General features: G+C 33.6%; 1 protein-coding gene across 3 annotated transcripts in view; it reads right to left on the bottom strand.

The window, feature by feature from the left end:
• Nbea (neurobeachin) overlaps nucleotides 1-14,573 on the bottom strand; it is a 492,297-nt gene that overhangs the window by 371,660 nt on the left and 106,064 nt on the right. For all 3 annotated transcript variants that reach the window (XM_075950839.1, XM_075950838.1, XM_075950840.1), the window contains exons 12-17: nucleotides 12,091-12,243; nucleotides 10,822-10,990; nucleotides 5,216-5,295; nucleotides 4,412-4,474; nucleotides 4,228-4,325; nucleotides 2,916-3,008 (exon numbers count right to left, since the gene is read on the bottom strand). In XM_075950839.1, coding sequence (XP_075806954.1) covers nucleotides 2,916-3,008; nucleotides 4,228-4,325; nucleotides 4,412-4,474; nucleotides 5,216-5,295; nucleotides 10,822-10,990; nucleotides 12,091-12,243 — 656 coding nt within the window. The remainder of the gene's footprint in view (nucleotides 1-2,915; nucleotides 3,009-4,227; nucleotides 4,326-4,411; nucleotides 4,475-5,215; nucleotides 5,296-10,821; nucleotides 10,991-12,090; nucleotides 12,244-14,573) is intronic.

A 14,573-nucleotide genomic window follows, 5' to 3' on the forward strand; every position in this document is an offset into this window, starting at 1 on the left:
TAGATGTCTATGCATACAGATACTAGGCTGAAGCTTGGGTTATTTTCTGAAGTAGATGTCTGTGCATACAGATACCAGGCTGAAGTTTAAGTTATTATTTTCTTGCTTCTTAAGAAATATGAAAATTTAGAACATTGTTGGAGACATTCCCTTAAAGAAATCCTAAAGAATTCAAAAATTGTCTTACGTTCTAGGTTTATTTTCACTTGGTTAAATTATATTTGAATTCTGTGATATCCTTTTTGACCAGAGAATATTTATAAGGTTCACTCTTCAAGTATCTTGCAAGCTCCCCAGTCTCTGTTTCTGATGCTGATTAATTTAATCTGATTCAATTCTGTTTTTGTCTGAAAAGTAGTTTATTTAATCCAAGGCTTCCTTATATCCTGTAGTTTGTCCGACATATGACACTCTAGATAAATCATTCTGTTTAAGAGTGTTCTAAAGGAAGCTAAGTATGAGTGGTAAAATGATCCTTTCATGGAGTGTTAGTCATTGGAAAGAAATTCTTTTCATATCGCTCCTAAAGTATGGCTTATATATTCATATTTCCTAATGTGGTGAATTATAATTTATCATTTTTATTTAAAAGAAGCCTTCATAATCTGCTATTTTCTGAATCATTAGTTACTACTTTCCTTTTTTGTATTCAATTCATTTGTGAGTTTGTTTTGTTTTGTTCTAAATTGTTTTGTATGATCATTCTTGTCCTATAAATCCTTTTTGTGAATTGATGGCTATGCATACTCCTTTAAGCATTTGTTTTACATGTGTTGGTGTTTTGCTTCAAGTATTTTTGAGCATCATGTGCAACAGTGTTCATGGAGGCCAGAAGAGATCACTGAAACCTCAGGAACTGCAGTTACACATGGTTGTGAGTCACTGTGTGGATGCCAGAATAGAACCTGGGTCCTCAGGAGAACATCTGGTGTACTTAACTGCTGAGTCTTGTTCCAACCCCAATTTTTAAATATTTAGATAAAAGAACTGATTTGTGTCTTTTTCTCTCACTTCAGCTTATTTCATGTCTGGAAGAAATTGTCAGTTGTTTCAACATTTTAGAATTTTTCACTGATGTCTACTACAACACTAGAAATTTTCACAGGTTTGTGAAAGTATATCATGTTCATCTTACAGAGATACTTTTCATTTTGACTGTTGCAGACAGAGAATGGTGTAGTTAGTCTATCTCAAGGTTATAAATTACAAGTGTTTCTAAATTCTATTTTATTAACGCTTTAACCTCAGCAATATAAAATATACTTCATCTTTCTTGGCTTGCATAATAATAAGTAAATCAAATATATAGATCATGATCTTACCTTTTTTGTTTTGTATTTATGTGGTCTTCCCTGTTCATTTTTTGATCTCTGTCATTTGATTATTATATATACAAACAGACCAAGTTTTACTTCTATAATTGACTACAACTTTTTCCTTAAAACGTTGATTTTAATGTGTTTTACATTTACAAATGATATCTATTGTTATATATGTCACATTTTAAGGTACATTTCACTTTTTGCTTAATATTTACATATTTACTTTTTAATTATATGTATGTTTATGTATCTCAGGGGGATATGCACCGGGGTGCAGGGGTTTAAGGAGGCCAGTGGCATCAGATTCTCCTTCAAGATGAAGTTGTAGGTGGTTGTAATGCACCTGAAAGGCATGTTGGGAATCGAACTCAAGTCTTCTGGAAATGCAGTAAAAGCTCTTAACCACTAAGCCATCTCTCCAATACCCTACATTTCATGTGTAAGAGTTCCACTGTATAAATTCATCTTGATTTTATTCACACAGATACTCAATATTTTGAAAGCTTTATAATTTTGTAAAAATACTTACCTTTCTAATTTAACACGGTAAATAATGCTCCAGTTTTTAGACAGCATTTCACAATTGACAGTCACAACAGCTGACTGTTTGCTGTCGCTTGAATTCTGTCTCTCACCATTAAATGCTTAGGCATTTGACTTCCTGACTTACTCCACGCTCCTGTTTTCCTCAGTCTTCCCAAGTCACTCTACTTATGTCATCTCTGCATTTTTAGGTCATAAAAAAGGAAAATTCTAGTCTTCCTACTAACTAAAACACTTGTTTTCCTCTTATTTCTTTATATTGAACTTATACAGTGTTAGTCAGCAGTAATTACTATTTTCCATTTATTCTAAATTGGCTGAACTCTGCATAAATTCCCCAAGATTATTTAAAGAAACAATTCCCTGTGTGCTCACGAATTTTGTGGCAGTATGCTTTTTGCTTCTAGTCTACAGTTGTGCTTTAAAGCAACATTTTTTTTTAAAATTTAAACTTGGGCAAAAGACAAAATTGAAAACAAAATTGAGATTTGGAAAAATATCAGGCAGCAACTTTTACGGCAGTGCCAGTAACTTTCATTTGCATAGAATACAGTCTTTAAAAGAATGCTGATATTCTGGAGAAGATAGACAACAGTTGCAGCCTACAGAAAAAGAATTTGAGGAAGTGTGTTATTGTAGGTTGTACAATCACAAAATATCAATGGGGCTCACTGTTAGAAAAGATTAAAAACAATTAAGTAAACTAGTACATCTCCTGGAGATGCAATGTATACAGCATTCCTGGTCACAGAAGTTGTTACCGAAGTAATACACATGTGTACTTTATTTAACAAGTCTATTTCATTATATTCTTAAAATTCGTAGTTTACCTACAGTAGAATGTAGAAATTAACTCTTACATAAATTGTGATCTTGTTCCATAATTTACTATTAATAAAACATTACTCTATAAAGATGCATCTATTATTTTTAACTTTTCCATAGTATACTTTTTATTAAACAAAATTTAATATGCTGAAAATGAAATACAAAACTCATGAAAAATTTTAGTAGCTATTTCTGTAATTCATTATGAAAACATCAACTTACTTGTGACCTAAATGCTTCAAAAAATACCCCAGAACTTTCAGTGCTTGTACCCAGATGCTTTCACTTTTAGAAGCCAACAATTTGTAGATCACCCTACAAAACAAATGATCTTTTAAGCACCTAACTAATATTACAAAAGAAACAGTACTTTACGAATACATTATAAGTATTCCTTTCCAGCACACTGAACAAAAAAGTATCACAATTCCTGGATCCATACGTAAACCATATCTCCACCGCTCTTAGGACTTTAACACCTGAACATGGTGACTTTATATTTTTTGTGACTGTTAAGTAAGCCACAGACTGGTACCTACTTGTCATTTCTGTTAGGAAAATTTAGAGATTATTATTAATAATAGAAAAGGACAGGCTCACAACACAGGGATAATACAGCAGGAGAAAAATCACATACAAATCCATTGGTAAATGCTGACATGTGATATAAATACTAACAATCCTCTCATACCTCTCAGGTTCACTGCATCCACAAGAAACACTTGTTTCAGGCCTTACAGATTTATTGTCATATTGCTAGCTGCACAGTTCAGAGGTGCACTGTCACCAGAACTTCTTATGTCCAACTAAACAAACAGCAAAACTGGGTCTGGAGATGTAGCTCAGTGGTAAGCTTTGTCTCCCTCATGTAATGCTGTGGGGTTGAGCCCCAGCACCAAAAGTAAAATAAAATAACAAGAATTAAATAAAATTTATTCTTTTTTTAAATTTTTTGCTCACTTTGTTGAGACTGCAAAAAAAATTTGAAGGAAATCTCTATCTAGGAGCTAAATTATAGGTTTACGTTCGTAAGAATTCTAATCAAGAAAAATCTGTAATTCTCAGTACTAAACCACCACCTTCGTCTCAGGACATCATCTCTCTATACTATGGGTAAAATGATTTCTGATGCTCTCACTCATTAGTCTCTCCCTTTTCACTCATGTTGCTGACTGTAAAGCATTCAATACACACACACACACACACAGAGATACACATATATGAGCAAGATATTGAGCACTAAATCTGATTGGTCTGTCTTGTCTGTCTATCTGTCTCTCTCTCCATAATTCTTTTCCATCTTCTTTTTCTGAAATGCACCGTATTTTTATTGTGCTCTTGCAAAAATAAATAAATCTGCTTTTCCCACTAGGCAAGGTCTGCACAATTACTCAGCTTCAGACTTGAAACCATTTCTGTAAGTTCATTAACTGTCCGAGAATACGGGAACTGGCAGCTTTTCCCTTTTCTCCTTTCTTTTACTCATAGAATAGTCTAGGGTGCACAACTAACACTACTACTATTATGATCATACCTTATTCCATTTCTTTGATCAAAAGCTGGTATCATTGAGGCTGGGTGTTCTGACATTAAAGCCACTAATAACTGTAATACATCATGAATATTCTCATCCTGCATAATAGTAAATAACAGTAATTAGCTGAAATCGTACTGTAAGTTTTGAATAATTAAAATGAAAGATGCAAATTATACTCTACCTCATGCATTGTAAGTAAATAATTTAATATACTCTGAAGTTCATCTTCTTTCACACCTCGATCCTAATTAAAAATATTTTGTCAGTTAATTAAAATCTGAAGTTAAGACTTTAAAGAAAGGTATCAAAATCAATGACAGAGAAGTTAACAGAAATTTAAAAGCAATAAGTTCATTAAAATTCCCCCATGTTTCATAATTTAAAATCTATTTTGTTTCTTTTGAGAAGTAACTGCTTAAAATATTGTAACTGTGTTTAATGTTTTTATAGGACGGAAACTATTAAAACTTAAGGTCAGGAGTGCTAGCACAAGTGTTTAGAATCAGATCTCAGGAAGCAGGTGGATCTCTGTAAGTTCAAAGCCAGCGAAGACTATGTAAACAAGGCCTCATCTCAACAAAAGAAGCTAGCAGATTGTGATGGCTTCACGTTACTGTGCTCTGTTATCTACTGCTTCCACAAAGCCACGAAAACACAGGGTTTATGGGATCACCTTTGCCTATGCATTGTCTTAAAACCACCTTACTCTAGAAAGCCCTCCACAATCTTAGCTAAAATGGAACACATGCCATTTTTCATAATAAAGTTTTCTGCTCAATTCTTTTTCATATGTTCCTTATCTTAATGGGCACATCTCTTTAGCACATCCGTACCACTTAACATGAGCCATCTTAATATTTGACCAAATTTAGGTGCAAAATGCCACTATTACAGCGTTCTTAATAATTTAATGACAATAATATTTAAACCTTGACAATAGTTCCTTTTCACGAAATCATTGCATTTTAAAACAAAGTTATCTTACCTTCAGTATGAGCTGTTTCAGAAAAAGCAGCATAAACGCCCGAAGTGATATGATCTCTTTCTGTGATGGCCGGGGACCATCTGGAAAGAAAAAAAGCCATGCTTTAAATAAGATTAATGCAATTATATTTAAATTCTGTATAATTATTCATTAAATGTTTTCAAAGTCATAATTGTTACTGGTGATGTTTTACAATTTCAAAACTATAAGAATAAAATTAATTTTTAAGTTTTTGCAATCCCATATTATTTTCTGAATGTTAGATTTAGGAGAAAGAGCTGTTTTAACTTTCCAATATATCACTGCTAATAAAAAAATGCAAGTTCAAATATTAATAGAGATGATTTTCTCTATTTGTTTATTAACAAATTTCCTAATTTTTCTCTGGACTGTAAACTTCTCCCAATTTATAGACTCTTCCTTTAATCCCATGCATCACATAGAAAATTGTACCACTTTCTCACAATTACTGTTTTTGCATCCTTTTTCCCCATGTGCAATGCACACTCTAATAATCACCAACAAATGCTGAGTCAGTAAATGAAATCAAGCATGGGGAGTTAAAATACACTTATCAGTTCCAGCATTTCTATATGTAAAGGATTCAGTTGTCAATGTCTAACTGCCAATAAAAATGAGAATCTGAAATGACATAATAAAATAGACTTTTAAAAATATTTATTTATTTATTTATTTATTTATTATGTGTACAATATTCTATCTACATGTATGCCTGCAGGCCAGAAGAGGGCACCAGACCTCATTACAAATGGTTTTGAGTCACCATGTGGTTGCTGGGAATTGAACTCAGGACCTTTGAAAGAGCAGGCAATGCTCTTAACCTTAACCGCTCAGCCATCTCTCCAGCCCCTAAAAGAGACTTTTAAGCATAGCTAGACTCACAAAAGTTGTTTAAACATCAAGTGTTTCTTAAAGTAACATGGATTAATGTCACTGCTTTTATACATTTTAAAAGCATAATTCCTTTGGGTATCCTTTATAACATATGATTATCCACTCACAAATATTTTATGCAGATTACTGCAATTGCAAGCAAATTGTCCCCCAGTGCATTCGTCTGTTATGAGAAACAAATCTGTTCCACATTTTCCAGGTGTTAGCCATATTTTTGCCCACTGTTATCAATCAATGGGAAAGTACCTAACCCTTATTGATATATGACCATTACTTTCAAAAAGCCTGCCTCGTTGTGATCTATAAATACATCAAAGAATACACAATGTCTCAGGCTAGTTTTTACTTCGTTGTAATGATTAAAACCATAGTATTGCTGTAATATAGGGCATGTTAAGACAAAATGTGTGTGAGCATATGTGAAGCAATGAGGCAGCGCTTCAGTAATTTAAACTGTAAACATGCAGTAATTGTTAGCAATAAATACAAATATATCGCACTCCTTATAATGGAAACAGCATGCTAAAGAGAAACACACTTATGCTCATGCTATGTGTATGACATGAATCCATTTTTAGTAAAATTAAAAGCAAAATATAAAATAAAAGTAAGATTTATTGGCCAAATTTAAAATTAATTGCAGAACAAATCATAACTTATATCAGTGGTTCTCACCTTCCTAACATTGCAACCCTTTAATATAGTTTCTCATGTTGTGGTGACCGAAACTATAAAATCATTTCATTGCTACTTCATAACTAATTTTTTTACTATTTTGAGTCAAAATGTGGATATATATGTGATCCCTCTGAAAGGGTTGTGACCCACAGGTTGAGTACCACTGGCTTGCTGGGTAGTGGTGGTAAGCCTTTAATCCCAGCACTCGGAAGGCAGAGGCAGGCAGAGTGAGTTCAAGGCCAGCCTGGCCTACAGAGTAAATTTCAGGTCACCCAAGGCTATACAGAGAAACCTTGTCTTAAAAACCAAAAATTAAAAAAAATTAAAAAAAGAACCACTGGCTTTACACCATTCTTAAGACTGAGATAATGGTACAAATGTTAAAACACTGGTTTAACAAGGTAAAAGAAACAATATGTAAATACATTAATATATCTAATGACAGCCAGTTCCTACTATGGAGAAAAGGTTGCAAATACCAAAACCCTTAAAGTTGGGCTGGGCAACATGACTTTAAAAGAGCATGGTGAGTATCCACAGCACCGTGCACACATACAGTTGTATATCCTAGACCTATGAGTACCAAAAGAGATACACATAAACACAGCAGGCACAACTAACACTCATTATCTTAGTATCAAACACTTAATATTCATTAAGCAAGCAAGGGTTCTTTGGAGAACCAGGGTTAGGACAAGAAAGTTACAATAAGATCCAAGAATATTTTGTGTTGTACAGTAAGGAAATACTACAAAACTATGGATCTCTGCATAAAGGCACAACATTTCCTGTAAAGCTTCTTACTGGGCAAATCTGGAGGAATTTAAGCATCAAAATATATACGTATACCTTCAAGGGCAGTGCACTACTCTTTGCCAGGTCCTTCATCAACATGCTTCCATGTTGTACTGGACTATGCCATGGTCATTCGTGTATAGCATGCTCATATGTGTTATGACATAAAACAACAGAACTCACCGTATAAAACAGATTTTATGGCAACAGAAAACTAGAGTACAGGGCTCTTACACAGAAAGATACCAGCTGCTAATATAATACACTGAATAAAAGAAAAACTCAAGAGTCCATACTGATATAAAAAACATGAAAAACAAATACATACAGAAGAAAAACACATCCTCTCTGATAGCAATATGCAAACTATTATGTTAGAAAGTATCACTCTTGAAAGCTGACAGGGTAAGATAAATTCCATCATGATTTATTTTGAAGTAAGCTGAAGCTTTGTTGCAGAAGAGGATATGTACACAGTCTGAACAAGGAGACCAGACCCAAGAGAAGCATTCACAGTCAACACCACTATACGTAAGTCAGCTAATCATCATGTATCTCCTTGATAGGAGAGGTTGAGACAGAAATGGAATTTCTGTGCTATTCCTATCAAAAATGAAAAGCCTGAGTCACCATGAATAAATATATACAAATCCAAAATCTGTCTGTGCTTTTCAAACATGTCAAGGCCATGAATGTGTACAGACTGCTCAAAGACTAAGTGTACATACATAAAGGAACACAAAAGTGACTAAGTTAAGGAAACACAACTGTCATGAAACTGGCATTTCGAGAAGGTAGGTATTATGTTTTCTAGAAGTGATACCTTTGAAGCAATTGATAAATATCTGAATGAGGGCTTTGAATTAGAAGCAGCACTGTATTAATGCTAATACTCTGATTCTTCTGGGTACCCCACTATGACTTAACAGAGCACCTTTATCTTTGGGGAAATAAACAGGGAAGCATTTGGGGTAGAGTAAGAAAACAAGTGTTCTCTAATTCATTGTCAACTGATACAAAAAACAATGTATATACTTGAGTCATTCACAAAAAGATAATGAGAATGACAAATTTTTTGAGTCAGAATATCAACTCTCAGGCTATCCTGTGGGGTGCAGACTGGTTTAATTTAGTAGAATAAAAAGATATATAAATAGAATAAATATGTAAGTATGCTTCAGTTTTTATATAACTCTTGGTAAGTTTTTATGTTTTATAAAGTTATGTTTGTACAGCAGAGGCTAAACTGAATTATAATATAGTTTGCTTACAATGGAGAATACAATTTATCCTCTCAGTATGAGGCTTCAGGCTCATTCAGGTCCTATGTCACACAGCTGTGACTCTAACTTCAGAGCAGCAGATGTGCAGCTCTTTGAGTGTTTACTGAACAAAATAGGGATGATGTGAACAACAACTACAATGTTATGTACGTACCTGAACATGTTTCTGTATCTCTAACTATATGACACACTATTAAAGATATTAACAAAGAGAGGATAACTCTGGGCATAAGCATCTCAAAAGTCACATGATAAACATATCAGATGTGATCAGACATGACCATTAGTGACAATTATTGACTCCCATCGTAAGATAAAAAGTATGGCTACCTAAATATTAGCATACTAATGCCATTTTCCCTTCTCAAAGAGATTGATGTAACTATAATAGCCAATATTACTATGAACATTCTGAGAAGTCCTTATCACACACTGCTGGTGAAACTATATACTGGTAGGACATTTCAAAACTTAAACTATTTCTAATTAGCCTTTCGTGTCAATTCTAAACAAATCAAAGACAGTCACATAAATGGGAACAGGTCACCACATTTCTTAAGAAATGAAATTTAAAGCATGTAACAGGAAGCATGATTAAAACTGGAAAAAGTTTGCGTCTGTAGAAAAGCTAAACCATTTTCATGTATGGACTCCCGACAGGGACAAGAGCTGCACTTTCAACAGTTCTTCCCATGCAGCGGATGAGGAATGTTTCTCTTTGGGATTATTTTGTATTCTAAAATTGTACTTTTGTATAATTAGAAACATGACTATATTCTTAAAACACAAAGGCAAATATATAAAACTTAAAGCAGTTTCTACAATACCCAGGTCAAACAGTATATCTGAAATGAAGTTTAAAAGCAGTCCAACTATATTCATAACAGCATTGCTTGTCATAGCCAGGACCTGGAAACAACCTAAATGCCTCTAGACCAAAGAATTGATAAGGAAAATGTGGTACATTTACACAATGGAGGACTCCACCGCAGGAAAAAATAATGACATCTTGAAATTTGCAGGAAAATGGATGGAGCTAGAAAATATCATATTGAGTGAGGTTACCCAGACCCAGAAAAACAATTATCATATTACTCACTTATAAGTGCTTTTTAAACATAAAGCAAAGAAAGCCAGCTTTCAATTCACAAGAAGAATTCCAGAGAATCTAGACAACAATGAGAACCCTAAGAGAGTCATACATAGATCTAAAATACATGGGAAGTAGAAAAAATACAAGATCTCCTGAGTAAATTGGGAGCATGGGAACCTTGGAAGAGGGTTGAAGAGGAGGGGAGAGAAAGGGAGGAGAGCAGAGAAGAATGTGGAGCTCAATAAAACCACTAAAAAATAATATTAAAAAAATTAAAAAGCAGTCTAACTACCTTAAAATTCAAAGTACTAGAAGACACTCATGGAAGCAGCCACATTTGCCCACTTTTAATATTATGACTGTATCTTCCAGAATGCCCCATAAAAAGCATCTATATTAAAATGAAGTGCATTTAAAAATGAGTTTATTCTAAAATATTTTAACACTGTAACATTCTTAACACAATTAATTTGTGTATGGGGGATTCACACATGACATAGCACGGAGCTCAGTGAACAACTTGTAGGAATCAGTTCTTTCCTTCCATCTTAGGGAGCCTGAAGATATCATGAGAATTTGAGGTAAGTGTCTGTAAGCACTGAGCTGTCTCACTGAACCTAGATATCTCTCTCTCTCTCTCTCTCTCTCTCTCTCTCTCTCTCTCTCTCTCTCTCTCTCTCTCTCTCTCTCCTATCTTCTCTCCCATATGCAACTTCTAAGATAATAATTCTACCTCGTAAGAAATCAAAGAGCTAAAAAATTATGCACATGTGTCCACTGTACTTGTACCCAGGATCCAAACAAACACATTGAAATGGAAATAGGATGGCAGGGGTGCTTACCCAATCCTTTAGGTGTAATGCCACTGCTGTCAGCAGGATTAATGACCCAGTAGTAATATTTTAATGTGTGCATTAATTGCAATACTGTCCCAACTCTTCGTATGGTGGTATAAATGGTAGCAGTTCCAATAAACTCAGCAGACAAGTAAGTATATAGAGAAAGTTGAACCTAATATATAATCAAAGTAAGTTTAAAGTGTTTATTAAATAAAAATTTCACTTTAACTCAAATGCATAGTTAAATACTACAATTTACTATGTGATTTTAAATAACTTTTCTTAATATCCATTTACATCTTAAAAAATAATCAAAACAAACAGCCAACAAAACTGATTTCAATAAAGATAACCCACATGACCCAATTAAGAAAGAAGGTTCTCATCTAAGGATAATAGCCACTATCAATTATAACTGAGACTTTAATTGGTGCTAATCTTAGAAGAAATAAAATGATGGAGCTGTGGAGGCTGTCTGGGCAGCTCTTAAGGAAAGGAGCACACTCTTTTTCATAGGAACAGCTGCAGTGCATCAGAGAACACATACTGCCATAACACAAGCCAAAGGTTGTGGAACTCTACTTTCTTCATGTATTGCCACCATACAGAGATATTTAGATTTTGACCATGTAAACATGATAATCAAGCTAATTTATTAGAAGGGGGAAAATGATTAGCTGTGGATTTAGTGCCATAAATAATGAGATAAGCTTTATGAAAACCAAAAATGAAACATTACTCACTCAGTTGTGTCAAAGATTTAAAAGCTACAAAAGACAACCAAAATCACTATATCCTTCATACAGATTTAAGTTAGGATAAGTTATGAATAAATTCAATTATATAAGGCTTTTATGTAAATTTCTAGAAGAACACTGTGGCTTCTGTATATGTTTATTTTAAAATATTTATGTCATAAAACATCTGAGTTCAAAATGAAAGTAACTTCCCAGTCTAAATGAGCAGTGTTCTAATCTCCTTTCCTGGTCTTTCAATAGAGGTCAAGTTTCTCTCAGCTGACAAGGCGTAAATCCTATCTAATAACAAAAAATGTAGCTGTATTCCAAGTTTAATGTTTAAATATAGTTTCTTTATATATAGTATAATTTACATATTCAAATTTTTATCTCTGCATCACACTGACTAGAAAATAAGCAAAAAACCTTGAATATTTTCAACTGGATACATTAGATTCAATAACTATAAGCTGTATTATTAATTTTACTTTATAACATTAAAATAAAATTAAATGAATGAACCTAAAATACAGACCTTTGCAGGTGTGTGTATCCAGATGGCTGGGTTGAATAAAATATGGTCACAAAGTTGCTTCAATAGTGGTGCTCCATGAGATAAGCCATCAAGGTATTTTGCAAATGATAAAAACTGTTCCAGGACAGCTCTGGTTATATGAACTCTTGATGACTAAAGGCAGAAACAGAGAGTCTATCTAGAAATATCTGTGATATCAAATTATACATTGTTTATAGAAATAATTCAAATCGTCCCAAAAGTTTAAATGAAAAGCACAAAAGTATATATTGTCTCATTTAGTAAAAATGTAATTAGATGAAGTTTTATGCTATTCCTTTGAGTGACAGCTTGTTATCTAGTCTCTGTCCTGGAGAAATACAGATAAGTAAATCTTTTCAATAGAAAGAAGTAAGTTATGAAAAAGAATCCAAAAACTGGCAGAAGATCCTAGAATAATTAGATTAAAATAATTGTAATAAATTAGAAAAAGAGTGCTTTTTTTTCAAAATCACTTCACAACAAGCACAATAGAACCAGATGTTCAATTTCTCTAGACATTTTCAACACGGACAAATGCAGTTTGCCTGCCTCAACACAAATCTGCCTGGCCTGGCTATTGTAAAAATCAGACCTGACTTTTCTGGACACAATGTTCTTATTTGGTGTCATGATTCTCAGATTGATCTGGACACCTTTGCTTAAATATGACTTTTTTTTGTCCTCCTTTCACTACAATTAAAGTATCTCTTTTGATGACACTCTGACCTTCTTCACATAACATTTTTAGACAGAGTATTCCCATCACAAACACTCAATTGCTAAGACCATAAATGAGTTATCACTAAACACAGCATTCCCATCACAAACACTCAATTGCTAAGACCATATATGAGTTATCACTAAACACAGCTAAACAACAGACCTCCTGAAACTCATACCAATTCTTCAAGATGGCTTGATAAAACTGGCACTCTCCTATAAGATTGATGAACATTTAAAATACAGCCCGTCTAAAGAGAGACATGCTATAAGGGTATAGCACAGATTTTGAAAGCGTATAATGAAAATGTTTTAAAAGGTGTCTTGACTTTTAAACTAATCAAGTACTATAAAAATGTTTTATATACCAATTCTTGAGTATAGATATAATGATACTTGAGTTATAGTTTATTTGGCCAATGCTACACTGTAATATACTTTCAGACAAAAATGTGGCATATTGCTCTTCAGAAAAATTCAGTATAAACTCAAATGCTGAAAGGTTGCCAACGCCAACAAGCATTACGACCATATTCATCTGATAATAATCTCTAGTTTACAGATTAGGTTTTGAACTTGCCATGAAAGGCATCCTCAAGAGTATCACATTGAGCCTTTACACAGAGATGCTTGTCTTTTTATGCTCATTAATACTACTGGAGAACAGTTAAAACTAAAGATACACACATGATCTTTACAAAATAATTTCAAAACTGAGTTTTGTTGGCTACTAATATTTTCCATGTGTACAATGAGCCTTCTCTGCAATACCATTCACTTTCACCTGTGGATGGAACGTACTCATTATGTCTCTGATCCTCTAAGTTATCTGGGCAACTTTCTTTCCTTTTATCTTCTAGTGCCTTCTCTAATTGCTCATTAAATGTTTATTTAAAAATATTCATATTAAATTTAAAAATGTAAGCAAGAACAGAAAAAATAAACTGGGAGATTAGAAAAGATAAAAAGAAACCTAAACTTCAATTGACTACTTTACATTTTTTCTGTTTTGCAATGTTTTCATTTTAACAAGCAAAATAATCTTTTAAAAAAGTGCAGTTATAGTGATATGTAGCTCAGTGGTAGAGTGTTCTCTTTGCATGTGTAAGACATTTGGGAAAACACACATACTAAAGAGATTTATACTTGGACAATTAATAGGAATATATCTTAGGCAGAAGCATCACAATGTGAATGTCATAGAAATATAAACTTTTGGTTTTGCGTCACATAACATGAGACTATTTTAATTTATTTATTATTCATGCATTTCTCAATGTATTTTAATCCTTGTCACCACCATCACCATATCACATCCCAATCCTTCTTACACAAGGTCAGGGAAAACAGCTGTGAAACAGTGTTTTCTGGACATGAACGGCCAATATACTCACGAACACATACTTATGAACTATATGAGGCCAGTGCTATGCATACATGTAATATCACCTGAAGGCTAAGGGAGGATGATGATGGGTTCTGGAATAGCCTGTCTAGAGAGTTGTTTCAAAAGAAAAGAAAGGAAGGCGCCTGGGGAGGAGGCTTACTGATTGTGCATCCAGAAACCCAGGTTCATTTCCCAATGATTACATGGTAATCAAAATTGTTTGTAACTCCAGTTCCAGAGGATCTCTTCTTGCCACTGTAGGCACCAGGCACACAACTGGTACAAAGATACATATGCAGGTAAAACATCCATATACTAAATAAATAAATCTTTAAAAAGGAAAGGGAGGAAATAG

The sequence above is a fragment of the Microtus pennsylvanicus genome, chromosome 16, assembly GCF_037038515.1.
Source record: "Microtus pennsylvanicus isolate mMicPen1 chromosome 16, mMicPen1.hap1, whole genome shotgun sequence".
NCBI classification, from domain to species: Eukaryota; Metazoa; Chordata; class Mammalia; order Rodentia; family Cricetidae; genus Microtus; species Microtus pennsylvanicus.